The sequence below is a fragment of the Ambystoma mexicanum genome, chromosome 9 (genome assembly GCF_040938575.1).
Source record: "Ambystoma mexicanum isolate Mex_15411 chromosome 9, UKY_AmexF1_1, whole genome shotgun sequence".
In the NCBI taxonomy this organism is placed as follows: domain Eukaryota; kingdom Metazoa; phylum Chordata; class Amphibia; order Caudata; family Ambystomatidae; genus Ambystoma; species Ambystoma mexicanum.
In genome coordinates, this window is record NC_090931.1 from 980,772,241 (window position 1) to 980,798,605 (window position 26,365).

The 26,365-nt window shown below is 47.0% G+C and overlaps 1 protein-coding gene across 4 annotated transcripts in view; it reads left to right on the forward strand.

Moving 5' to 3' along the window:
• METAP1D (methionyl aminopeptidase type 1D, mitochondrial) overlaps positions 1-26,365 on the forward strand; it is a 1,748,106-nt gene that overhangs the window by 870,615 nt on the left and 851,126 nt on the right. For 2 of the 4 annotated variants that reach the window (XM_069616211.1, XM_069616212.1), the window contains exon 4: positions 1,696-1,785. The exons of the other annotated variants lie outside the window; for them this stretch is intronic. In XM_069616211.1, coding sequence (XP_069472312.1) covers positions 1,696-1,785 — 90 coding nt within the window. The remainder of the gene's footprint in view (positions 1-1,695; positions 1,786-26,365) is intronic. 4 annotated transcript variants of the gene reach the window in all.

The window sequence follows — 26,365 nt, forward strand, 5'->3', positions numbered from 1 at the left end:
TAAGAAGTCAGACTACCAGCTGCACCTCCTCAGAGGTCTTCTTCCTTTCCTCTCCTTCCCCCAGAAGCTCACCGTCTCCAGAACTCTGGTTCCCTCTAGCCTAGACTACTGCAACAGCCTCTTTCTAAATCTGCCTGCCTCTACTCTCCGCCCTCTGCAACTCATCCAAAACAGGATTGCGAGACTTGTCCTTGGCATCAAGCCCAGGGATCGTATCTCTCCAGGACTGAAATCTCTGCACTGGTACAAGTTAAGTTCAAAACCCTCTGCATTGTCCACAAGGCTTTCTGGAGCCTGGGGCCTCAATACCTTCAGCTCTCTTCCTAAATATCTTCCTTCTCGAGCTTTTCGCTCACCCGCCTCCAACTCCCTCAGGGTCAGTCGCTTCTCCAAGCAACGAGTTGGTGGTAGATCTCTTTCTTCTGCTGGGGCCTCCCTTTGGAACAGCCTCACTGCATCTCTGAAACTTGAGAGAACCATCACTGGTTCCAGAAGCACCTCAAGACCTTCCTCTTTGCTTCTGCTTTCTCTCTTCCTGTCTCTTGCTGATCTCACTGAAACCGAAACTGCACTGGTTACCTGGCTACCCTCTGTTCTCAGGCCCAAGTCCCCTCACCACCAGTTGCACATCTGCACTGCCCCCCTGGCAACCATTGCACTCTGGTACTGTTTCCGTATCCCTACAGCCCCCTACCAGCACTTGACACCCGATGTCTGCACCTACCCCTGCACTTGCCACCAACTAGCCACACTTTTCTATTTATTGTCTTTATTGTTTTTATTTTACTATTATCCTATGTACTGCACTCCCCCTCCCCCTTTCTCCCTGCACTCCCCCCCCCAACCCCCTGCACTTGCACAATCTCAGTGTCACCTGGCCTGGTAAGATCGTTGTCTGTCTTCCCGCTGTTCCCCCTCCCTTGCCGTGTCGCGCCTTGAAACACTTGTGTATAGGCGCGCTATAAATGCCATATCATATCATATATCCCTCTCTCTCTCTCTATCTCTCACACTCTTTTTTGCACTTTTTCTCTCTCTCTCTCTCTCTCTCTCTCTCTCTCTCTCTCTCTCTCTCATACATATAATTATATATAGGTGAATCCTTACCTATGTCCCACAATACAAGAAGAGGTGCCTTTCAAACATCCAGTCTCACTTGGCCCTTTCTTTGCATGCTCTTGTACTCCTCACTCTCCTTCGTTTCTCTTGTTCGTCCCTCTGATGTCCTCTCCCTTTCTCCTTCTCTCCTCCCATCTGTACTGCTGTTGTCCCCTAACCACACTCCCACTACACACCACTGAAACCTTCTCCTACAGCGTTCTCATTCACCTCCTAATCTTTCTGATAGCCCCACTCACTCAATTTGAATGCACACTCACACCCAAATACCACTTTCTCCACCAAACAATATCTCACCTTGCACACTCTTTCAGCAATACTCTTCCATACTCCTGTGCATCATCCTTCCTTCGTTTGGTTTCTTGTTCCTGTTCCTCTTCCTCCTCCCTCGACCTCACCCAAACAACCCACACCTCCCTGTGCCCCATCGTATCCACCCTCTTCCCCTGCTATTGGTTCTCTCCCTTAGCTGGCTCCCTGTGCTAACCACTGGCTTCTTCCTCCCCAGGTGTTTTGCTTTACGAGTATGCAACCACAAATAAGCGACTTTAAGCCCTGCACCTTTTTTGTTCACAGGTCTGCCGACATTAGGAAATGGGGGCCTGCTCAAAATAAAGTCTAGAGTTTGCATATCCGCCGGCGTTGGAAAACAGTGGCTTGTTAAAGGTATAGTTCATTCTATGGTTCATGTCAGAATTATCTGCGGCATTGGGATTGCTGGTTTGGGGTGCAGGCAGCTCCACGCTCCTGCTGAAGGTACAGCTGAGTTTAATGTTCATGTCACATATGTTGTTTGGGCTGATATGTGGATCGCTCAGCAGTCTCTTAGCTGGCTCTCTTTCAGTTAAGCTGCTCACTCCCTCCTCCAATGCCTGGTCCTCTGGAAAAACGTAGTTCTGTGGGGAAAACAAAAACAAAATCGCCAGCAATGCACTCCACAGGTAAGAGTCATGCAGGTACAGGTAGAAGGGACAGCTTCCGGTGACCTCCCAGCTCCCACACCCTGCCTCTAGGACAGATCTGGCTATTGGAAACGCAGATCGAGAGGGGTCCCCCATCCCTTCCTGCAAGGGTCTGCTCTCTTTCCCTGTGCACAAACCAAATCTGCCATGGAAAAGCCAGCTCGTCACTGCTGGACAGAATTATCTGTTCGTGAACCCAGAGCAATAATATCACAGACAAACTACGTCCAGTTGTTTTTTCTTCTAGAACCCTATTTACTACAGTACACAACTACATGATCTATGACGGCTGGTAGCTTTAGCGATCAAAACAGCACACATCCAGTGTTTCTCAAGTCGATGAAATGCGCCAGCCACCAGCACGCATGATGGATGCTTTTCTTCTCATGTGCAATTTGTGGTTTCCTATAGAAAAGGTAATGGAGACACGGATACTTTACCTAGAGTGCCGGTTATGGAAGAAAGAACAGACCCTTTTCTGTAGAAAAACTTAACGACAAAAAAGCATGAATTACTAGGTGAAAAGAAGTATGGATGGTAGCCATTTTGGCAACAATGTTGTCTCCCAAAACATTTAACGACAGTTTAAAAAAATAGGGACTAAAACTTTCTTACTTCAAAAATCAGATCTGGAAACCTAAAAACAGCCACCTGACTGTGGGAAATAATTGTTGAGGCCCCTCAAATCACCTTGAAATGTGACTGGCTTGTAGACCCTGTGGATTGGTGTGATGGGGAAGCTGAGTTTTTGGTTTATTTATTGCACCCTGAGGGAAGTCATTTGGGGCTCATTACAAGTATGCCGGTCCGGAAACAACAGTGCCGGTAAGCTTACCGGCACTGTTGTTTCCGGACCGGCATACTACAGGTCTGCCTGTCGGAGCCGCCATGCCGGACATGTCTCACCATGCCAGGCACAGCAACCACAGAAGGCAGACAGTCACCGAAGCACCTGCACAGTTAGCAACGGTGCCGGTGTTTCCATGGTCCCCACATCCAAAGAGTCCTATGAGACTCAATGTGGAATGGGGAACAACATTTTACCAACGCCTGACTTTCTGGCCCGCTGGGGTTGTAATCCCCCAATGTCACCGATAAGTCAAGCGCCAGTAAATATTTATAGGTCCGGCAGCAACCCGCCGGTAGGACCGGCGCGCTTACTGCCAGACCTGTAATGAGCCCCAATTTTGTTGCCCACTTTTTTGCTTACTCGTTTCAATCTAAGAAGAAGCCATTCTCTTGAACACCATTTGCTTTTGTTATTTTTCAAACTAAAATCATATTAAACCCCCCACTCTGCTTTGTGATGGGGGGGGCAACATGGCGGACAACCTCTAGGATGACTCTCTGTGGAGCTCTGTTGCCATTTCCCACGCAAAAAGCTCCAGCTGTGAACTGGAGTTTGAATTTATCCAACCAATCCTGGTGTGGAAAAGGCAATACGCCACTGCTGGCTGGAGTTACCTGATCATGGACCCAGAGATTGATTTCAGGGCTCTGACGGCTGTGAACCAATGTTTGGTGTTGTTGGTGTTGATGCATGATACAAGGCAATCATGGTTGGCAAGCGGAGGTGAGTGAAGAAAACAGGAGAGGCAATGAAAGTGAGTGGGCAGGGAAACAATAGTAGATCCAAAAAGATTAAGAAAGGCAATCAGACAGGAGAGAGAGCAGAGAAAGTGGGGGTGCGAGAGAGCAATGGCACAAGCCAGAGAGATCCAAAGGAGGGGATAGTACACACATGGAGGAGCCCTTTGAGAACAACAAAGGTGAATAGAGGAGGAAAAAAGAGCCAGTGGGAAGAAGCAGTCTAGGATACCAGACATAGACAAGGCAAAGCAGGGCTGGCAAAGGAGGACTTGCCAGTGGAAAAGACCTGGCATGTGAAGCAGGGCAGATGCATAGTGGATCAATGGTGGTGTCTGGCCAGGCCATTTTTGTGTTCCTCAATCATGTGGAGGTGGAGCGGGCGTCAGTTGCTACAGGCCCTCTGTTGCTGACTAGGTGCATCACGTCTATGCCGAGGTGGATGTGGAGACCTATCACAGTGAGAGATTGGATGAAGGCGAGGAAGTGGAGGAGGCTCAGATGTATGAGCATGTGGCTGTTCCACTGCAGGCAGAGGCTGATATGGAGAATTAATCTTAGCTTACGCCTGCCCTTATACAGAGGGCACAGCAGGCACAAGATATCATGAAACAATTCCAACAGGGACTTAAGACCACTCCAGACATCAAACAACCCATCTGAGTCCTGGGGAGGCAGTACTTTGAACTGCCATTTGGTATGACTATCCAGGGGAAGGCATCTATTTGTGGCGTGTAAACTCTGAAAGGATGACATCAAGAAGTGGTCAGAGAAGTAATGGGTGAACATTTGGCATGACGGCCCTGGGAAACTACATTCGAGGATGACATGGTGCAATTTCCAAACTGCATGTGTCGCCGGGCAGCACAGAGCCCACATGGACAGCGCATTCTAGCATTACTATTGTGACCCGTGTCCTAGCACATCCTGGGATGCAACACCACGTTTCTGGACATGCTAGTGCAAGCAGCCCTAGGAACCCCCCAGCCCACCAATGCACAGCCAGTGTCTAAATACACATTTACCACATGCAGGCCTGTTTTGCTAGCACATGCCTGTGAGATGCTGTGGAGAGTCACATGCTCTAGTACCACCCTTCCCTCTTGTAGGTGGTTAGGAAAGAGTAAAGAAAAGAGTGTCACGACTTCCCTCTGAGTACCACCCATAAAAAGGTGTTTCAGAGGCTGCAAAATGAATGGTTGGGAGAGTGGCTCATCTCTGTGCAAGAGCCTTTTAAATTACAAGAGCAGTCCTGCTCTGTGAGAAGCCTTACAACTTGTGGAAATGGTTTGCCATCTCAGAAATTCCAGTAACAGTCCAGCTCATTGGTGAAGCCTCAGAAATTGCAGGAGTAGTTTTCGTCTCTGGCAAGACCTTACACATCCAAGAGTAGTCCTGCCCTTTAGTCAATTTGGAATATTGTTCCATGGTGCCCTGCAGGTTTGGGATTCTAGCCAGAGTGAGGCTGAATGCCTGCAAAGCAGCCACCCTAATAATAGATGATTTCAGTAATGAGACCTTTATCCTCCTCCTGCTGCTCCACCACCACCAACGATATCACTTCTTTCAATGTCGGACTATTCCCCACCACTTCAAACCACAGTCAATCCATTTGGCTCCATCATACTTGTACAAGGAAACATGCCATCATCCGGGAGATCAATAGCCATAATCATCGTCATGTTCTACAGGTTGGATTAGAGCTCGATTGCTATAGCAGCAGTGGTAGCAACCCACCGAGTGACGAATTGAGCACGCTAACACACTGGGTGACTTTCTCAAATGGCTGCAAAAGAGAACAGACATTGTTCATAATCTGCCACCAAATGAGTATCAGGTATGCAAGCACTGTTGTCTGGCTGCAACATTTGCAGTGGTTAGTCCTTGCATTGCTGTGCTTGCAGAGACGTCCCAGCATATGTGTAGTGTTGAATTCCAGCAGGTTTGAACAGTGTCTTTTAGCTGCTTGCAGTGCAAGCTGTGGCACACCTTCAATTTTCCAAATGCATTTCAGGCACTAAATATCAGTCTGCAATAAGACCTGATTACGGTATTGAGTGAAAATATATATTTTTTAAAACATTCAGAAAGACAAGAAAGACCGCCCTGTGACTGCACACAGAGGTCTTTCGAATCTAACTTGTTACGCCCCATTTACACACGAGTGCGCGCAGGGACTGACAGGTGCAGCCGAGACGAGCACAGGAAGATGGAGGTGAGGTAAGTGTGTTTTTGCGTGCCTGTGTGTATGTTGTGGGTCTTGGGTGTGTGTAGGGAGGGGGCTGGGGAGAAGGGTTGTATTTGTGTTAGTGGGCGGTCTTAGGGATGTTATGGGGAGAGAGTGCAGGATTAATGTGCGTGTTTTGGGGTGAAACCCCCAATTTCAGAGGTATGGGGGGAGGTTAAAAAAATGATATTTGGCGAATATAATGCCGCACCAAATCGTCGGAAAAAATGTCTTTTTTTGTGTGCAGGCTTTAATATTCGACAATATCACGTATCACCGATTTTACTCTACCACACCAGTTATTGCATTTCAAGTTATGCTGGCATTTGGATTGTGTGACCACAAGGTGGAGTACATAGGCAAAGAAGAGTTGTGCATGGTCCGAACAATTCTTAGAGCTGCAACAACATTAGATTTGTTGTCAGCTCCAGTTTTAACTGTTGTGGTGTAAGCCAACATGTCTCCACTCCAGCTGGGCTCTGACGTCAAAGCCATCCATACACAATGTAACCTGTTGGCGATTGGCATACTCCTGCTGCTCTAGGGATTGTCAACTGATTGTAGAAGCTTGTAAGGTGACCGAGTGTGCGTTGCTATCAATGTAATCTGTACTTTCGCCATTGATATACCTCTCAATGGTGAAGTGACTTTATTTCCTTCACATAGGTCAACTGCCACCCGACTGCAACAATAACGTCATTGTCCCGGGAGAATAGCTCAGCGGCAACGTACTTGCCTTGGAAGAAAGACGACACAAAGCAACACGGGTTCGATCCCCAGGTCCGCGCTTAGAAACCTCTAGGTATTTAAGCGCGTTATAAATTCGCAACTAAGACAAACAACTACGCAACTAAAAACAAAGAATTCTTGTAACAGTGCCTCGATGCCCGCGGGCTGTGTGAGCGCTTTAAAAATGCATTTAAATAAATTCACCTGTGGTACACTGACTCGTGAAAAGTAATTTTGCCTGGAAATTTCCCAGTGAGGTCATTCCGTTTCCATCAGTCACCTAGATCCTGATCCTTAAATGAGTATCATAGTAACTCTACAGCCAACATGACTGCTGGATTACCAATCTGCAGATGTTCATTTTATGGTATTTTGTACTTCGTCCGGCTGATGGTATTTTGTACTTCGTCCGGCTGCCTAGGAGACAGTGGGATGATGCATTGAGGGATGGGGTTTGGTGAACGCGGTGCGCCATGGGTTTCCCAATGTCGTGGCAAGGGGTCCTGAGGTAATGGTATGGGATGCTGAGGTCCTACCCGATGGCGGCAGAGTGATGCTTCTGTTGATTCCCAGAGTCTAGCCCTCAGAAAAGGGGATGGTTCCAACTCACATCAGCATTTAGTGATGAGGTACATAAATTGGACCCTGCCTTCCTTCTGCACACTGTGTTCTTGGACTCACTACTGGCAACAAAATGTGGTAATTGCTTGTCCATTATGAAGTTTTTTCACGCTGTGGATTTTGGTTGTGGCCTGAGGCGGACGCTTGGCTCAGGATGTTCAGGTCTCAGTGTACTGTGAATTGATTGTTCTAGTGATGTTGTTGTCGCCTGCTGATGACTTGAACTAATAATGTGGGGTCTTTCAGGCTGTTTTTCAAAGAGACTGTACACAGTGGGTAATGTGAGGGGTCAGAAATTAAAGCCGGACACAAAGTTGTCAAAATTTTAATTCGAAGACATTTATGAAATAATAATGGGTTGGGGAAATGCCTCCCTGATGCTATTCTAAAGAAGAACACCCCTACCTGAAACCAAAACTAAGGATCTGTCGGTGTAGGGATGCCTCCCTTGTGTCCAAAACTTACTATCCTAACCCTCAGACTAAACCAAACAATAAAATGTCAAAGGAAATGTCTTCAACTAGGTATTAGCAAAAAGAAAGTGTTCACAACTGAAAGTAAGGATAGCTCCAACAAAAATATTCTCCAAGGTGGAAGCCTTTGGATCCAGAGGGTGGACCCCTTCCCCTTGATTCTGAAGTAGGATGGCAATTATCTATGTTATCAACAGTTCCTTTGTATCTTACCTTGATTCCCAGGGTTCCTGTTCAGGCAACAGGTTTTGTAACACACTTTCTTTTTCAAAATAAAATTGTATGTGGCATTCTTTTCAAAACCTTTTTTTTTATTTGTTTTTATTATTTTAGAACAACATGCCAAACATTACAACTTTGAGGATGTTCATATTCAATGACAAACCAACACATTATACATTTCTCGTCCTCCCCCATCCCTCCCCACAAACTCGAGCCGTAACATCAGTGTCATCTTCATGAGCCTTTCCGGGAATCTCAGTGCTTATTGACTCCTCAGAGTATTCTGTTTCATGACTGACCTGGTGAGGTGTAGCCATCGAGGTCACCAATTGCCTCCAGGCCATCAGAGGGCCCACTTCCTCTTCTCCCCCCTGGTGGCAGCTTCAAACCAAACCGCAGTTTCAGCTTCTGCCCATCTCAAGAGGACCGCCCACCATGTCTCCACTCTAGGCCTATGGGCTGCCTTCCAACGCATTTCAATCCCCGGCTTGGCCAGAACATATGCCAGGTCCTTCATTTTGTTGATATGCTTTAAATTACGTGGCCTGGGGAAATTCCCAAGCATACATGCTCCAACAGACCCCACGTCTAGCAACACACCCCCACTGGCCATTTTCGTCTTTATTTCTTCCCAGAATCTATGCACCTCTGGGCAAGCCCAGAACATGTGCAGCAACCCTGCCTCCTCCTCTCCACACCTGGGGCATTTCTGAATAGCTGAGCCTCCAAACCTGGCTATTCTTCCAGGGGTCAAATAGGCTCTGTGGGTGACATATAGCTGGATCTGCTGGAGTCTCGCATTCGAGACACCTTTTTGTGGTACTTTTGTACTCTGTCCCATTGTCCATCGGTCATGGATTTTGGCGTATAAGGCCCTCTCTCAAGCAAGAGACTTTGCATGAGAAGAGACTTGGGCACAGTAGGCCCCGATACTGAGAAAAGGAACTGTAATCTCGTGCTGGGGAAGCCCAGAAGTGTGCTGCACTGGAGAGTCCCGCCTTGTCCTGAGCTAAAAACGTGGGGAAGGGAGACCCCGGCCATAACATCCTGACTTATTTTGTGAACACGTCTTTCTTTTCTCGTGAACATTATCCCACACTCTTTTGTAACGTAGCGGTAAGGATTGGCAATAGTTATTTTTTAGGATAGGCCCTTTTTATTTGACTAACCTCCACTCGGACTGTATTATTATTGTTTTTATTTTTTTTTTTTTAATTTTATTTTGAAAGTAAACGATACAAACCAAACTTGCAGCATTATTTACAATAGACTCGTAAACATCAATTAACACTCATTACTGCACCCCAATTCCCCCCCCCCCCCTCTCAAGAGCTTATCAGCATTTCCGGTTCTGTATCCGCTGCGTGTGGCTGGGTATCGCTTCCTTCCGAAGCTGCAGGATCCACTACTGTGCCAAACAGTCCTGTAATTAACATTCTCCAAGCCGTCAGGTTACCTACATCTTCCTCCCCGCAATTGCTACATGCCTCCTGCCATACCACCGTTTCAGCCTCCGCCCATTTTTGCAAGTCCCGCCACCATACCTCTATCCGTGGCTTGTGGCATTGCTTCCAGCTCATGGCTATCCTTCTTTTAGCAAGCACATATGCCAGGTCCCTCAGTTTCCCAAGGTGTTTAGTGCTCCGTGGTCTGGGAAACCCTCCCAGCAGGCAGGCCCAGGCCGTATCTATGTGTAGCGGGACCCCTTTGTCTGCTAGTTTCCGTGCCACTTCCCCCCAAAAAGCTCCGATCACTGGGCAAGACCAGAACATGTGTGCCATATCTGCGTCTTCCTCATCGCATTTCGGGCATGCTGGTCTTCCTGCGTTCGCAAACTTAGATATTCTTTTCGGGGTCATATAGGCTCTATGCGTTATGTATAACTGTATCTGCTGCAATCTAGCATTTCTGGACACTTTCCTGTGGTATCCCATGGCCCGTTCCCACATTCCATCGGTCAACTGCGTCCCCACCTCTGCTTCCCAGTCCAGCCTCAATTCAGTCAAATCCTTCCCCACCCGGGTCATCACCATCTCATATAGTCTAGAGATCTCGTGCCCTCCCTCCGATATGTCATATATCGTTCCGATTAGAGCGTCTGGGGCTTCCGCCAGCACAGTCTCCGGCCAGGTTTTGCGAATAGTCTGCACTAGCCTAAGATACGTAACATATTGGCCTCCATGCAACCCTGTCTCTTCTCCCAGGTCTTCAAATTCTTTAATAGCCCCTTCTTGCCATATGTCTCCCAATGTGGCCAACCCAACCGATTCCCAATAGGTCCTGATTATCATCCTAAGCTGGTTGTCTCCCTTAGTTAAGGCAACTAGTGGCACCTGTGGGGAACACGGGCATGGGCTGTCCATCAATTGGCATACTCTGTGCCACATCTTCCACCCAAGCAACAGCATACCCGGGCGTTCATTCATTTCAAGTCTGGGAACCCAGATAATCTCTTTGAGGTAAAACGGGGCGCAGTCCTGCCCGAACAGCCTAGATTCGGGAGTTTCTTCATCAGAGAGCCATTTGGTTACATATTGCAATTGGCTGGCTACATAATAGGCCTCAAAGTTCGCGGCAGCTTGATGCCCCCTCTATCATGGAAGTTCTGTAGTTTACATAGCGCCACTCTATTGCGGGTGCCGTGCCACAGGAAGTCCCTACACATGCTGTTCAGTTTGGCAAAAAACTTCTTGGGTATCAGGTGTGGTATATTACTGAAGAAATGTAACAGCCTAGGCAGGACCACCATTTTGAGCATCGCCCCCCGCCCCATCATCGCCAGCGACAGCTTCTCCCAAAACTTCATATTCGTGAGGATTTTCTTCACAGCCACCTCGGTATTGTGCAAGTTTTCCCCCTCCACAGTATGATATACATCTATTCCGAGGTAGCGGAAAGAATCAGCCGCCCAAGGTACGGACAACACTGGCAATCGTTCCAGAGGGACTCCTATGTAGCTCCCCAATGGGAACATGCTCGATTTTTGGGGGTTTACCGCTATGCCGGACAGTTCCGCATACTTTTCCATGACCTCTAAAATATACTGAAGATTTTCCTCCGGATATTTCAAATACAGTAACAAATCGTCAGCATATAGGGATATTAGGTGTTTCTCTCCCCCTACTTCAATACCAACCAAGTCCTATTGTTGTCTGAGGTACACTGCTAAGGGCTCCAGGGCTAGAATATATAACATCGGGGACCAGGGGCACCCTTGTCTGGTGCCTCTACTGAGTTGCCACCTCTCAGATATCACCGATCCCGTGCATACTCTGGCCAGTGGTTCACTGTACAACAATTTCGCCCACCTAACATAACCCGGCCCCATCCCGTATTCTTCCAGGGCCGCCAGCAACCATGGCCACCTCACTGAATCAAAAGCCTTGACTGCATCTAGGGACACCACCACCATTTCCTCATCGCTTCTGTTCCCCTCTTCAATCACCCGGTGGAGTCGCCTGTGGTTGTGAGTTATATTTCTATTGGGGACATAGCCTGTCTGATCCGGGTGTATCAGTTTACTGATGACCCTTCGTAGCCTATTAGCCAGGACCGCCGTCAGGATATTGCTGTCCTGGTTCAACATTGACAACGGCCTATAGGAGCCGCAGCAATGCCCTGGCTTGTTGGGCTTGGGGAGCGGTACGATTAGTGCTTCTCTAAGCGTATCTGGTAGCCAAGCCTTCTCAAAAGACTCATTAAACATCTCTAGCATAGGGGGGAGTACCTCTGCTTTATATACTTTGTAAAACTCGCCCGGGAATCCGTCCGTACCCGGGGTCTTGCAGGTGGGCAGCTGTTTCACCACCTCCTCTAATTCATCTAGGGTAATAGGTGCGTCTAGTTCCTCCCTTTCTTCATCACTAATCTTAGGTAGTTCCATGTCTTTCAGTGTTTCTCTAATCTCCTCTTGATTTTCCCCTCCTCTGTCCTCATATAATGTTCTATAATAGTCCAAAAATGCCTCATTGACTCCTTCCTGGGTGTCAACCACCTCCCCGTCCTCTCTAGTTATTATCCTAATCGGGGGCCTGGGGGTTTCGCTCTTATATAACCACGCCAACAAGCGGCCAGTTTTGTCCCCACCTGCATGTTGCCTCTCGATATACTTTTTGTAGTTAAGGTTGCAGAGCCTTTCCCAAAGCTCCGCGCACCTCTGCTGCAACTCGAGTACAAGTTCTGCGTCCCCTCCTGCCTTGTCGCTTTTGCGCTCTAGTTTCTTCTCCGCCTTCTCTAGTTCTATTAGGACCCCACCCTGCAGGCCTTTTGACTTAGAAATGGCAGTACCCCGCAACACAACCTTAAAAGCCTCCCAGAGTGTACCCGCTGAATCCACACTGCCCGTGTTCACCTCAAAGTACTGCAAGATCGCATCTCTGATGTCTTCCCTGAAGACTGAGTCTCTGAGCGCCTCCGCACGGAGGCGCCACGTCGGTATCTGCGCCCTAGGGCGACAGTACTGCCAGGTCAGCACCAGGGGCGAGTGGTCCGACAGGACCCTTGCTCTATATTGTATTTGGGTGGTCTCTATCATCACATCTGGCGTGGCAAAAAAATAATCCAACCTCGTGTGTAAGTGCTGCGGAGCAGAGTAGTGAGAGTACTGTGTTTCATTAGGGTGTTTCAGTCTCCAAACATCCGCCAGCCCAAAGTCCTCTAGTAATGTCTGTAATACCCTGGCCGCCGGGGTGGGCCGATCAATCTTCTCCTCAGATCTGTCTGCCTTTGGGTCGAGCACACAGTTAAAGTCCCCTCCCCAAATAACCGCTCCCCCCACACACGCGCCCATATGAGTACATAGGGTTCTGAAATACGTGACGGTGTTTTGGTTGGGGGCATATGTATTTATAATGCACACCTCTCTATTCTCTACCAAGGCCCTCAGTATGACCAGCCTGCCCTCCGTGTCCACCACCTCCTGTATGAGTCGGAGCGGAACATGCGGTGCCACCCAGATCAGCACTCCCCTAGCGTAGGCAGAGTACGGAGAGCCCACTACTGTGCCTCTCCACTTTTTCCCCACGAGTTCCAATTTGTGCTGGGTCAGGTGTGTTTCCTGCAACAGCGCAATATCAATCCTCTGTCTTTTTAGGTACATCATGACTTTGTTCCTTTTTAAATAGCTGTTAAGTCCCCTGACATTCCATGTTACGATCTTAAGGTCTCCCATGGCTCATAAGTGTCTTCCTGCCTCCCATGTAGCGACTCCCCTTTGCCCACGTGATACAGATAGCTTCTCGTTCTAGTAGCTTCTCGTACCAGCTCAAACCCCCCTTAACTATATACACAGCAAAACCCCAACTTCCCTCCCCTCCCCCCACCCGTCCCTTCCCCAACATCACACACCCCAACTGCTGCCCAGCTCCATCCTCGGAGCTCAGGCACCCCCACATCTAGCCCTGCAAGCACCGACCGATGCACAGAGCCCAGTAGGGTGAGGTCGCCCTAATGGCCACTCAACTAAATCTATCGTGGGATAAAGAGAATCGTTCCGTAAGGCTCCCGTTAAGTCAACATTAACCACAGTGCTTATGACAAATAGTGCAATCGTCTGACCTTCTCTACTGAAGGCTGCGCAAGCGACTATATTCAAGTCCCACGTGCCACGCCATCTTGCGGCACCTTCTTCATGCCTCATTTATCTCTTCCGAGCTCTTTCTCGTCCGAACTTCTGACTCCTGGGGACATCCTTTTGCATCGAGCCATCCCATGGCATCCTCTGGGGTCTCAAAAACAGAGTTTTTTGTTTATAAATGACTTTCAATTTTGCAGGATAAAGTAACATATATTTGTGGCCCGCCTCCCTCAATCTCCGCTTTACTGACCCAAAATTCATGCGGCTACGCTGCACAGTCAGGGTATAATCCGGGTAACCCGTGATGTTTGCCGCTCCTCGTGTGATCGTTCCTCCCTTACGAAAGTGTTCCAGTATCCTCTCCCGGTCGCGGTAATTAAGAATTTTGGCGATCACAGGCCTAGGCGGGTTCCCCGGCGGCAGCCTCCTCGTTAGGGCTCTGTGTGCCCTTTCTACTGCAAATCCTTGGGATAGGGCTCCTCTGGGTATCTCTTGCAATAACATGGATTCAATGAATTCCCTAGGATCGCGGCCCCCCATCCCCTCCGGCAGGCCCACGATGCGGATGTTATTGCGACGGGCTCGTCCTTCCGCCTCCTCCGCTCTGCTCTCCAGGTTGCCCACTCTTTGTATCAGGGCGTTAAATTCGGCTTTATGGGAGGCGCAATCCGCAGTATTCGGGCCGACTTCCTTCTCAAGGGACTACGTGCGCTCCGCCAAGGCCCTGACATCCTGTCGGAGTAGGTTAACGTCCTCCTGCACCTCTCCGACCTTGAGGTCCAGCGCCGTTTTTAGTTCGGTGACGGCTAGTTCAAGCTTAGATTCCCAGGCCGCCCTTAGGTCCGCAATCGCCGCCAGGATTTCTTGGTTGGCGCCCGAAGTCATCATGCCACTCGCAGCCAGCTTGTCCCTGCTCTTGGTGATGTCTTGACCCGGGGACGTCTTAGTGAAGTCGTCCACGGTGGGCTGTTTCGCCTTCGGCCTCACCGTCCTATTCGACATGACCCAGGGGACCTATAGTTTGCTCAAGTGACAAATGTGCACACAGTGCGCCGCCTTCGCTGGGTCACCGTGCAGCCCACTTCTTCCTTTGTTCCGGACCCTGGTCGGCCATTTTGTGTCGTCTTTCGTCTCCGGTGTTCTTTATCTCATCCGCACCGATCTCCGCCGCCGTCACTCCTGCACCATCCAGAAGTTCACCACACTTAGCCCAATCATTCACACACCGGCATGTGTATTTTCAGTGGTCGGCGGCCCGTCTTCACGCACTTATTTGCCCGGATCATTGCAGGATCTCGGGAGCTCCTCCAGAACGCGTCCTCCTACATGGCCCTCGTAGCCACGCCCCTTTTCAAAACCTTATTTACATTTTCATAAACAAGCAGCACATAGTATAATAAACACAATGAAGTTCTCTGCAACATAACAGAAAACATAGCAAAAAGCAATTTGAGAAATACAAATGAACAAAATCAAAACACAAGAAAAACAACTCCACCCCAAAGAACAACACAAACAAAACAAAAAACACACACAATAACCAAAGCCAGTCGTGCACAGTCACATAGCCAAGAGTCACAACACAATCAGCCCTATAGTCACCCATATAAGTCGTTATAGGGTGTCCAGATATTAGCATAGTCCTCAGAGCACTAACGCTCTGACAACCCACATTCTCAAATGAAAGTTCACTCCCTTACAACACCCACTCAGCAACAGTAACGCATATTTGGTCCATCTCGAAACCTCCGCATTCACAACCAGTTGAATTCGGTCAAGGACTTCCCTCCAAAAGCATGCAACCCTCGAACATCCCATTAACATGTGCAGCAAGGTCCCTCCTCCATCCCGACAACCCCAGCAACGATCATCATCCTGGAGACCTAGCAAACACTTCCTCTCAGGCGTCCAATATAACCTACACAAAACCTTCTGCCGTATCAACCTCAATTTAAGATCCAAATTCACCAGGGTCGTCTCTTTTGTCATTCTTTCCCACCCACACTACAATTCAACTAAGCAGACCAATTTGTCCTCAAACGGTCGCAACCATAAACAATTTCGGACGGAACCGGCATGAGTCTAATAAAAGTCAACACCATCCTAGGTGGGCAGTCATAAATCCTAAAGAGCCCCAGTCCATTAGCCAACGGGATATCAGACATACCTACACAATAAGGACTTCAATTCTTCAGATCTCCATCTATCCCTTCCTGGAAGCCCATACTGCCCTTGCAATCTCTCAAAACTAACAATTTGATCTGCTTCAAAAACATCACCTATACACATTATACCTTTCAACACCCAGCTCTTCCAGAACAATATTTTGTTATTCAGCTGAAGTGCCGGATTATTCCTCAAGGAAGCCTCCTTATGCAACCAATTTGCTCATTCTCTGTCAACCACACAAGCAACGCATCAGTAGTCATCTGTACGGTCGGCACCATATTAATAGATTGCGGCATCTTACACTTAGAATAATTACTTGCAAGCCAGAAGTGAGATACTGCCCAAACCTCTATACTCACCCACATTGGTGTTCTTGCATTATTCCTTGCAAAGTACAATGCAGCCTTCTTAAGGGCAAAGCCCCTTCAATACTTACCCAGATCACGGTATCCAAAACCACCACACTTGACATCACAAATTAAAATATAATGAGGAATTTGTTTAGTTATTTTATCTCCCCACACAACATCTTTGAAACATTATTCAGCAACCTTTTGGAGAAGGGTAAAGTCTATATAATGTATAACACTTTTCAAATAAAGACACCTTTAACACACTAATCTTGCCCTATATGTCCAAGGAGAAATTGCTCCATTTGTCAGCATCTTTCCTAACAATAGAAACCACTCTCTCCACATTAACCTCAACAATCTTCCTCAAATCCCTCACCAAAGTAATCCCCAAGTAAGTGACCCTCTCATCCAACCACTTTCAATTCCACCCTACAAAATCATTGATCATCAAAAATATTCCTCAGACATGGAGAGGACACATGAGGTTGCAAAAGTGCAACTACAAAATCATCTGCATATTCCAACACCTTAACTTCAACGTGCCTTATCTGCAATCCCCGAAGAACCATATCCTGACAAATAAGCGTTAACAGCGGCTCCAGGGCAATATTGAAAAGAAGAGCTGACAAAGGACAACTGTGTCTCTTGCCTCTGTACAACCTAAACGCCTCAGAAATTGTACCATTAGCCTATATCCTGGCTGAAGCACCATTATGTAAGCAATCAACCATACTCACACAATTATTGCCAAAACCCATCCTCAAGGACATTTCAGAAAGTGCCAGTTAACCATATCAGAGGCTTTCTCTGCTTCCAAAAAGATCAACGCTGCTTTTGAATTAAGGTCATACCTATGTCCAATTACGTTAATAAGGGTTCTAATATTATATCCATACCGTTGACTAATGAATCCAGATTGAGAAGTGTTAATCACCTCTCTAATACAATCGCTCAACCTATTTGCATACATTTTTGCAAATATTTTCATATCAACATTCAGCGTTTGTCGATAATACTCGCATTTAGCATGGTCGCTCTCCTGCCACCAGCAAAAATGTATAGACTCTACACAATATTGGTGAAAGTTAGTTTGAAAAAGATTGATACAACTCCACAGACAACGCATCTCACTTGGGCGACTTGTCCACCTGTCACTGAGTAATAGCCGCAGTAATTTCAGTCACCAAGACCCTCGACTCCAGCATTAAACAGTTAGCCTCCGATAATACAGGCAGTTTAACCTTCCTCAAGACCGATTCCAATTCATCTTGCGAAGCGAAGGAAATACATTTTCAGAGTAAAGAAACTCATACAACCTGAAGCACCTACATATATGTTCATTAGTCAAAACTGACACATCATCTGCACCCACTCTATTATTAATGTCAGTTTGTTTGTGAATAAACCCAGTGTATCCTAGCCAAGAGCTGACCCCTACTTCACCACTGTGCCAGAATGCTTGTCTTGCATAAAATAAACCCTTCTCAGTTTGTTGATACATTTTACAATTTAGCAACTCCTTCAGCCTACTCAACTCAAGCATATCACTATCTTTCTTTGAATTTGCATAACACCGCTGTACTGTAGTCAGTGAGGTTTGCAGCTGTTTGATCTCTGCCACACCTTTCCTGAGGTGAGCAGTCTGACAAATAAGCTCCCCTCTCGCTGAGGTCTTAAAGCAGTCTCACACAATACTGATGTCCGCAGGTTTCTAGGTTTGCAATAAAGAACCTATCAATATAAATCCCTAAGCCCTGTGCAATAGTTTCAACTTTCAAAATATATGTATTCAATCTCCACCTCCTGTAACCGTGACACATTTTTGGGATAGTAAACCTCAAACCAACACTAGCATGATCCGAAATCTTCCTTTCCTGAATATCCATAACCGTCGGCCCATCAGAAATGTATCAGACACAGAAAAATATTCTAACCCTGTTTTGGAATCATGTACTGTTGAATGAAAAGTAAATTCCCTAACATTGGGATACTTAACCCTCCAGACATCCATCATATCAAAACTCTCAATCATACTCTTCAGACCATTTGTTACATTATACCCGGAAAAAACTACAAGATGCCGACCTATCCAATCCATCATTTAGTACACAGTTCATCCCTCCCCCCGCCCCAGTATCATGCGGTCACTACCCCTGGTCCACAATTTCAAAGCCAAATTCCTCCCAAAAAACACCATGCGCACACGGGCCATCAATCGAACCAACAGTGAACTTAGTATTATCCAAGATAATATCCGCTAATATAAATCTACCCTCCTGGTCTTTAACAACTTTTTCAACCACAACATTCAAACCCTTCTGGAACAAAATACACACACCGCTCAATGTGTTAGTATGGCTGCTTTACAGCACTTGAGTGTATCTTGAATTTAGCAACATGCTCTGATCACATTCTAATACGTGGGTCTCCTGCAATAAAGCAACATCCACCCTCATCCTCCAGAGCTTGTTGAAGATTTTGTTTTTCTTTGAAGCACAATTTCCACCCCTCACATTCCAGGTAAAAAAAAGTGAAGTTACTCATGAACTTGAGGAAAAACGAAATAAACCTCCATTTCGAAGGTCCATGTACAAAAAAAAAGCAAACCATTATACAAATATTGACGTGCAGCATTCAAACTACATGAACCACTCTCCTATTCAATACGTGACTATGCGCAACAAACAGGTAGTAACAGAATATACAACAGAAATAAAAACAGACAATAACAGTAAGACACACAGACCATACAATTAATCCTAACACACACAATTCTGTCAATAGCAGAATTCAGAAAAATCCCATCTTTAACAAATGCATAAACCGAGATCAGAACCATACACCTCAACGCGCCCCAACCAGTAATGATCTTTAATCAAAATCCCTCCCAATGACTTTCCAAGATCCCAACAACCTAGCTTCCACCAATTAACTGGCATAAGTCCAAAAGAATAGTATCAACAAGTGCAAAATTGCACACTTTCACCAGATGTCTCCGGTATTCAAAAAAGAAACAAAAGAGAGGGGGATATCATTCAAAACATTCAAAGGCAACAGTACAACGGTACTGGTAAGCTTACCGGTACCGTTGTATCCGGACCGGCAAACTTCGAGTTGTGCTCGCGGGTGCCTTTCATTCCGCCAGGCTTAACCTGGCGGAATGAAAGGCACCCGCGAGCACAGCATTTAGGATGCACAGGCACCGCTGATAACGGTGCCTGTGCATCCGGCTTCCTCATTCCCATTGAGCTCTATGGGGCTCAAATGGGAATGGTGAAGAATTTTTTCCGGCGCCAAGGAATGGGCAAATACCGGGTCTGGCAAGGCCGTAATGACCCGCTAATTGCCCATTTCTGACCACCGGAAAAAATGCAGCTCTGGTAGCAGCTGTGCCTGTTTCACAGGCACTGCTACCACCAGGGTTGTAATGAGGCCCACTGCCTTTCTTTTGCATCTCTGGAAGCTTTGTGAAGTGCCTGGTATGCTCCCCTGCCGGTACTCTTTATGCAGTTTCAACTGCCTGGTGTACTCTCCTGCCAGGACTTCACTTGTGGTTTTTACTTGCCTGGTATACTCCCCTGCCAGGATATCTTATGCCTTTCAATTGCATTGTGTCTTGTCTTGCCAGGACTTCTCATGTATTTCAATTGCCTGGCATCTTGCTCTGCCAGTGCTTCTCATATATCTCTCAATTTCTCTGTATCACCAATACTTCATGTATTGCTTTTGGACAGGTTTATATGTTTGCGGTAAGGTTTGTTCAAGATTGGCCCCACAGTTGCATTCCATGCATCCATAGCTCACTTGGGGTACTTTGTTTTTTCTACTTTCAAACAATCTTTGTTTCCTTTTAACAATGGTATCACATTCAAATTGCTGTTGGCGCCGTAGCCGGAACGCCCCGGGGTCTCCACTGGCTTCGAGGAGACTTGGTGTTCTCCAGCGTCTCCAGTACGGTCCGCGATTCTGGGGCATGTTGCTTATACCTGCTGTCCACACTGGAGTGTGCAGGCGTCCTTCCAGCTTCCTTCGTGGCTCTGTGGGTCCCTTCAGGTCCTGGAATGGGGAATGCTGCCTCGCCAAGCGCCCAGGACCTCTTTCGTGGCTCCCAGCATCTCCATGGCACTTCTATCTCTCACGCAGCAGTTCTCCTTCTGATTTGGAGGCCTTCTCTTCTCTGCCACAGCGTACGTGATTTCTGTGTTCATGAGCTTCTGGATAGGAGCCAACGTCTTCTCCTGCACTGCCTCTCTTTGTAGAGTGCTTGCCATGTTTAAATGTCCCGCACACAGTTGATTTGTAAAAACAACTATATTGCATATTGTGCTTCAAGTTCTTGTTACTTTGGTCAAACTTTTTCATCCTACTCGTCTCAGTACTTGGGTGATTCTGGGAGTTGGAAGTCCATCGGTGTCATTGGACACATGGTGATTAAATAGTTCTTCTCAGTGATTTTACATGAAGGTATCTCAGAAGCAATAGGTGTTGTGTTGTAGTTGTGTGTGTTTATATCATAGATAGGTGTTTGACCAGAAAAATATGAAGACAAGTTTTCTTCTTCTACAAGGGGGAACCAACAGCTAACAATAGGCCACTACGGTCTTGGGTATTAGAGGGTCTTCCTCATGGGAAAGTGGGAGATACTGGGTCTCGTCCAATGAAGTCATGACATCTCCCCGGTAGTTGTATCCTCCCATGTGATCCTCCCTAATAAAGCCGCCCCCAGGGTCAGGATCAGGTAGCGGCAGCCGTCCCCTGGCCACATGGGAGGAGGAGGTCACTGCACAGTAAGTAAGTCTTTGAAGTGTGCTGCATGATCTTTGTTCACAGAGCAGGGTTTTCTATTGTTGTGGCATTGACGGCATGCTCTTGGTCTGTGCAATTGTCCTCAATATTAGGGTGTGCTCATCAAGGATTTGCTACAGCCATGAATTAGCAGACAGAACGTAATTCCTGTCTTGATCATCATTATGTCTTGACTCTGGAACTCTCCCTATCCTCTGCAACCTGTATTGTTTCTCCTCCTTGATAACACCACTTCTTGCTCCCCCTATGCCTGATTTGAAGTGGACTGATCCTCCCCCTGAATGCACTCGTCTGTCACATGACCCAGATCTGTCTTCTTAGTATGAACTATATCATTACATACCAGTGATAGACGGTCCTGTTACAGTTAATGATCTGCAACGTTTTCTGAATTGCTGACGTGGCACATGGTACTCTGCACACTGCTCGGGTCTCCAATGATTACATGAGCAAAATTTGCTGCTGTTCCACTCCACCACCCAACTGGTGCACAGTCGATCAGCCCCTACCTCTGGCTCATGTGGTTGCTCCAGACATTGTGTGCAATAGTATAACATGATCAAAATAACGTCAATGTCTGCATCAGGTTTCTCCCCTACTGCACCCACAATAATCGCACATTAATGTGTACACCTTCCTTCTCTTGTGCCCAAAGCAAATATGTCCTAATGTCTTTGATGTTGTTTCTCTTCACCTGTATCCCAAACATCGCAGGCCAATATGTGTGGTTTGAATTTTCCTAAAAAAATGACCCCTTCTGCATACAAAACAATTCCCTGTTAATATGTATGATTTGCTTCCTCCTTTCCTGAGCAAAAAAAGAAATAAATCACAAGTTCATGTTTGTGATTTGCTATCTCCTCTCTTGTGCTCCAAAACAACAATGCATAAGTCTGTGTGATTTGGTTCTTCCTCTCCTGTGTCTACAGATATCATGCTTCAATGTGTGGGATTGTGTTTATCCTCTCCTTCACAGCAGAAAATTCATATGCAAATGTGTGTGTTTTTGATTCTCCTTTTCTGCAACTCAAATCATGGGACAGTGTGTGATTTGGTTTCTCCTCTACTGCCTCCCAAAAACACATGGGTCATTGTGTGATTAGGGTTCTCCTTTCATATGCCCAAATGACAGGTCAATATGCATGATTTGAGTTCTCTTTTCCTGTGCTCCAAAATGTCATGTGTCTATATATGTGCTTTGGTTTTTCCTCTACTAGGTCTTCATAAATCTTCCATCAATGTGTGTGCTCATTTTGTCCCTCTTCTTCCCAAAACTATCATGTGTCAATGTGTGTGATTTTGTTACTTCTCCCTGCACTCAAAAATTATCTGTCAGTGTATGTGATATTTTTCTCTGCTCTCCTGTGCAGAAAAAGTCACACACCAGTCTGTGCATGATGCCTCTTCACACTGCTAGAAACCATGTTTCAATGCGTGTGATTGTGTTTCTACTCTATTGTCAATGTGTCGAATGATGCACCTAAACCAATTATGTGTCAGTGTGCACTATTCCGTTTCTACCCTCCTGCACAAAATGTAGTCAGTGTGTGAGATGTGGTTACTCCACTTTTGCATCCCTGAAAATCATGTGTCAATGTGTGGGATTTTGTTTCTCCTCTCCTGCACAAAATAATCGTGTTACTTTGTGTGAATGTGTTTTATGTTTCTCGGTCCCAAAATTCACATATTAATAATGTGAAGGCATCATGAAGTAATACACAGACAACAGATTAAACTTTTGAAGTAGGTGTTTTATTTTCTTAAATGTCAGGATGGAGTAAGGCCTAATTTGCCCTATGCTAAGGTTGGATTTCCCTAACTAAAGAAAACTAAGGATAGTCTATGTCAGTAAGTTCAATTTAAAAGTCTGTCTGCATCCAAAACCTATACTTGCCCTCACAACTAAACATGTATAATGTGTAGGGATGTCAGCATTAAAAGAAATGCTGGTCAATAGAATGTTCTGAGCGTCTATCAGCTTGTGGCTTAAGATCAGCTTCCCTTCCCCAAGTTAAGAAACATTCAAAAAAGGCCTCAGGGTTCCCTTCCCCAAGAGTTCAACACAGTTCACAACTTTCCCAAGAGGTCAGCTCTTCATGTTTCAAAACAACAATCAGTTCAAGTCTCTTGACTTTCAAAATGATTCCAGTTAAATTCCTTAATCATTCAAGCTTTTCAATAGTTCACAAAGGTTCCTTTTCCTCTCTCTTTACACAGTCCTCCCATTACAAGTCACGCAACTGATAACCCTTGGCAATCAGCAGAGTCTCTTTGGCATTCTCTTGGATTTGCCACAACATGTATTTCACATGACTCATTCGTAGTATTCACGGTTTTACATCACCTTACTTTCACTTTGTTTATAAGTGTTCATCACTTGCTTTGATCTCGTGCTGTATTCACATAGGTTCATGACACCTTTCAGTTAGTTTGGTATTCAACAATGCTTTCAGCATTCACAAAAGTACTTATAATACTTTTCAGCTTTATCCGGTGTTCATTACTGCTCGTAAAAGTACTTTTTCCAATTTGCAGCTTCTTCGGCATTCAACTACATTGGATTTACTCTTCCATAGCAATTGTAATGATTGTTAGTTTGTTTGCTATTCCCATACGCCTCCTTCCCGCCACTGAGCACCGCAGTATGAGTGTTCCCTTCTTTTACTCTCACTGGTCTGTTATCGCTCCTCTGGGCCTCTCGATCCGGCTTCTCTTCTTCTTTCCTCGCGTGACCTCTTGCGAGCAGCGCTTACCGTCCTCTGTTTCTGCTGGGCATAGCCCCACTCTTCCCTAGTGGAGGCTATCGGCGGCCTGCCGGGGACGGGTGCATTTGGTGTCCCACAGCTCCTGCCGTGGACACAGTGAAAAGGGACAGCAGGCTTCTTGACCCTCTCATGGCCTGCGCTGGCCCCAGTGTCCTTTCTGCACTCCTGCTCAACCCAGCGTTGTTCCAGCCGGTTCCTCTCCAGCCTGCTTTGCCTCTGCACGTCACATTTTTTCCTGGATGGCTCTTCCCAGGGTGGTTCTCTGCAAGATGATTGTCCTCGGCTGCTGGGCGGTCACTCATTTTTGAAATTTTTATTTTAACTCAGTTGCACATATGGCGATAGTTTGGGTACAAAGCATGGAAAACATCGTAATACACGGGTATATCATGAGTGAATGGCCCCTCTTTGATCCTCTCTCGCCCCTCTCCCACCTCCCTCCGTCTAATCACGACTTCTTCTCGTCCAGTGGATCAAGGTCATCCACTCCCCATTCGTCGTTATCCTGTAAAGCCATTCTAGTGGATCAGGGTTTATGAGTCAGCGCTGGAAAGTTCTGGTCATATTCGATAAGTGGGGCCCAAATGTCTGTAAACGTGTTTAGATGACCTGCCTTGGCTGCCGTGATCCTCTCTGCAACCAACATGTCCCAAAGTTTGATCCACCAAAGAGTCATAGAGGGGCCCTCAGAGGTTTTCCAGGTACGGGCAATTGAAATCCTCCCTGCTAGTAAAAGTTGTGTCAGGAGCTTGGTGGTTCTCCCTGGTCTGGGCTAGGACCCTGGTGCCAGTGCGCCAAGTAGGATCATTTCCGGTTCCCTGGGAATCGTTACTTGAGTGATGCCTTCTATGGCAGAAATGCACTGGTCCCAGAAGGTCTGCACTGTGGGGCAGGTCCACCACATATGCAAATATGAGCCAAGCTTTCCACATTTGCGCCAGCATTGAGGCCTGAGGGATTTTTGAAACTGGTGGAGGCGTACTGGATGGTAGTACCAATGGAGGAGCAGTTTATAGGCACATTCCCGGTTAGTGATGCAAAACGACGAGGAGTGGATTTTGGACCATATGTCCACCCTGGTTTGATCCTCCAGGGCGTGCCCCAAGTCCGAATCCCACTGCGCCATGTATGGGGGCCTCAGAGAGAGCATATCTTCTTGTAGCAATTTGTAGAGGCTAGATATCTTACCTCTTGCTGGAGACTCCTACATGGTAAGCTCTAAAGGGCTAAGATTACATGTGGCTCCCTGCCGGACTAGGGGGTGAGTACAACAGTGCCGAAGTTGGAAGTATGAGAATCTGTCCGATTCGGTCAGATGAAAAGTCAATATACAATTCTCGAAAGTACAGGTTTGGCCATTTTCAAAGAGTTGCTCCAGAAGTTCTAGCCCCCCGTTGGCCCAGTTTCTAAAGTTCGAGGGATGAGATCTAGGAGAGAAGGCTGGATTTTGGAAAATGTGGGTGTTTGGGCCCAGACCATGTGTGATTCCTTTAAATTTCAGTGCCCAATCCCATGTACTAAGCATGCTTTTGGCGGAGGTGAGGATCCCTGGCCACGACCTCTGCAGCGAGGATGTGTCTTGCGATGAAGTATTGGTTGCTTGACAAATACCCTCCTTAGTTCCCTCCTCCTCCTCCTCACCTGTACTGAGTTCTTCTGAGGAACCGTCTGTGTCTATGGCTCTCCTTTCTCTCCAGAGGTCCAGTCCTTTCCTGTTGAGTTTGGGACGAGCTCCATTGGAAGCCACCCTGCCTGCTGGCAGACAGCAAGGCAGAGGGGGCCCTCAGGGAGTCCGCCCCCAATTCCAGGGAAAAGCGTGGCTGAAAAACCCTGGTGTGCTTGGATGTAGTTAGCACTACGGATGTCAAGGCTGAAGGCTTTCGGTTGAAGTAGATGAGAGGACTTCAATTCCCAGAAGACACTGCTGGAGTCGGGCTAGCGTGCGTATCCTGAGCGTTGTTTGGATGGATACCGTAGCCGAGGAATGACGAAGAGGCCTGCAGAAGGCTGCGGTGGGAAGGAGCATACAATTGTAGAGGTATGCACAACAAGGGAGAGAAAAGCACTAGAGCGGAAGAAGGAACAGGGGCTACAAAGCGGGAGGAACAGAGGAGAGGAGGAAGCACCATGAGAGATCAAGGGCTAGGAGCTGAGCGGGCAATCACTGCGGACTGACAAGAGGAAGCAAGCGGGAATTCACAAGCGGAGCAAGAGAGGAGCACTAGCGTACGAACCTGGCGAGGGAAGCAAGGTTGCAACGCATCGACTACCGCGTGTGACGCCTATTTATATGCGTCATGACGGTAACGTGCAGTGCGTGGGAGACTAGACCGCTGGTGGAGAAACGGGATCAGCCCTTCCATTGGCTCCATAGCTTCCATGGAGCGCGCGTCATGACAGGATGTATGGGAGGAAACGGAGAGGAAGCAAGAGCTGGGACTGCTCTAATTCCACCCATTTTGGGGGCCCTGTCATCATGCCCCAAACCTGGAGGCGGGCCAGCTGGGATGCCACTTGATATTTACGCAAATTAGGGACTCCCAGACTTCCCAGCCGGGGATTGTCCATCATTACTTTTTGAGATATTCTTGCTTTTTTCCCCCTCCGTATAAACCAAAGCATTTTCCTCTGCAACTTCCGGAGAAGGGGCAATGGGATCGTGGTGGGCAGAGAGGAGCAAAAGTAAACCGAGGGAGAAGATTCATCTTGCAGGCCGTGATCCGCCCAATAAGTGATATCTCCTGGGAAGACCACCAT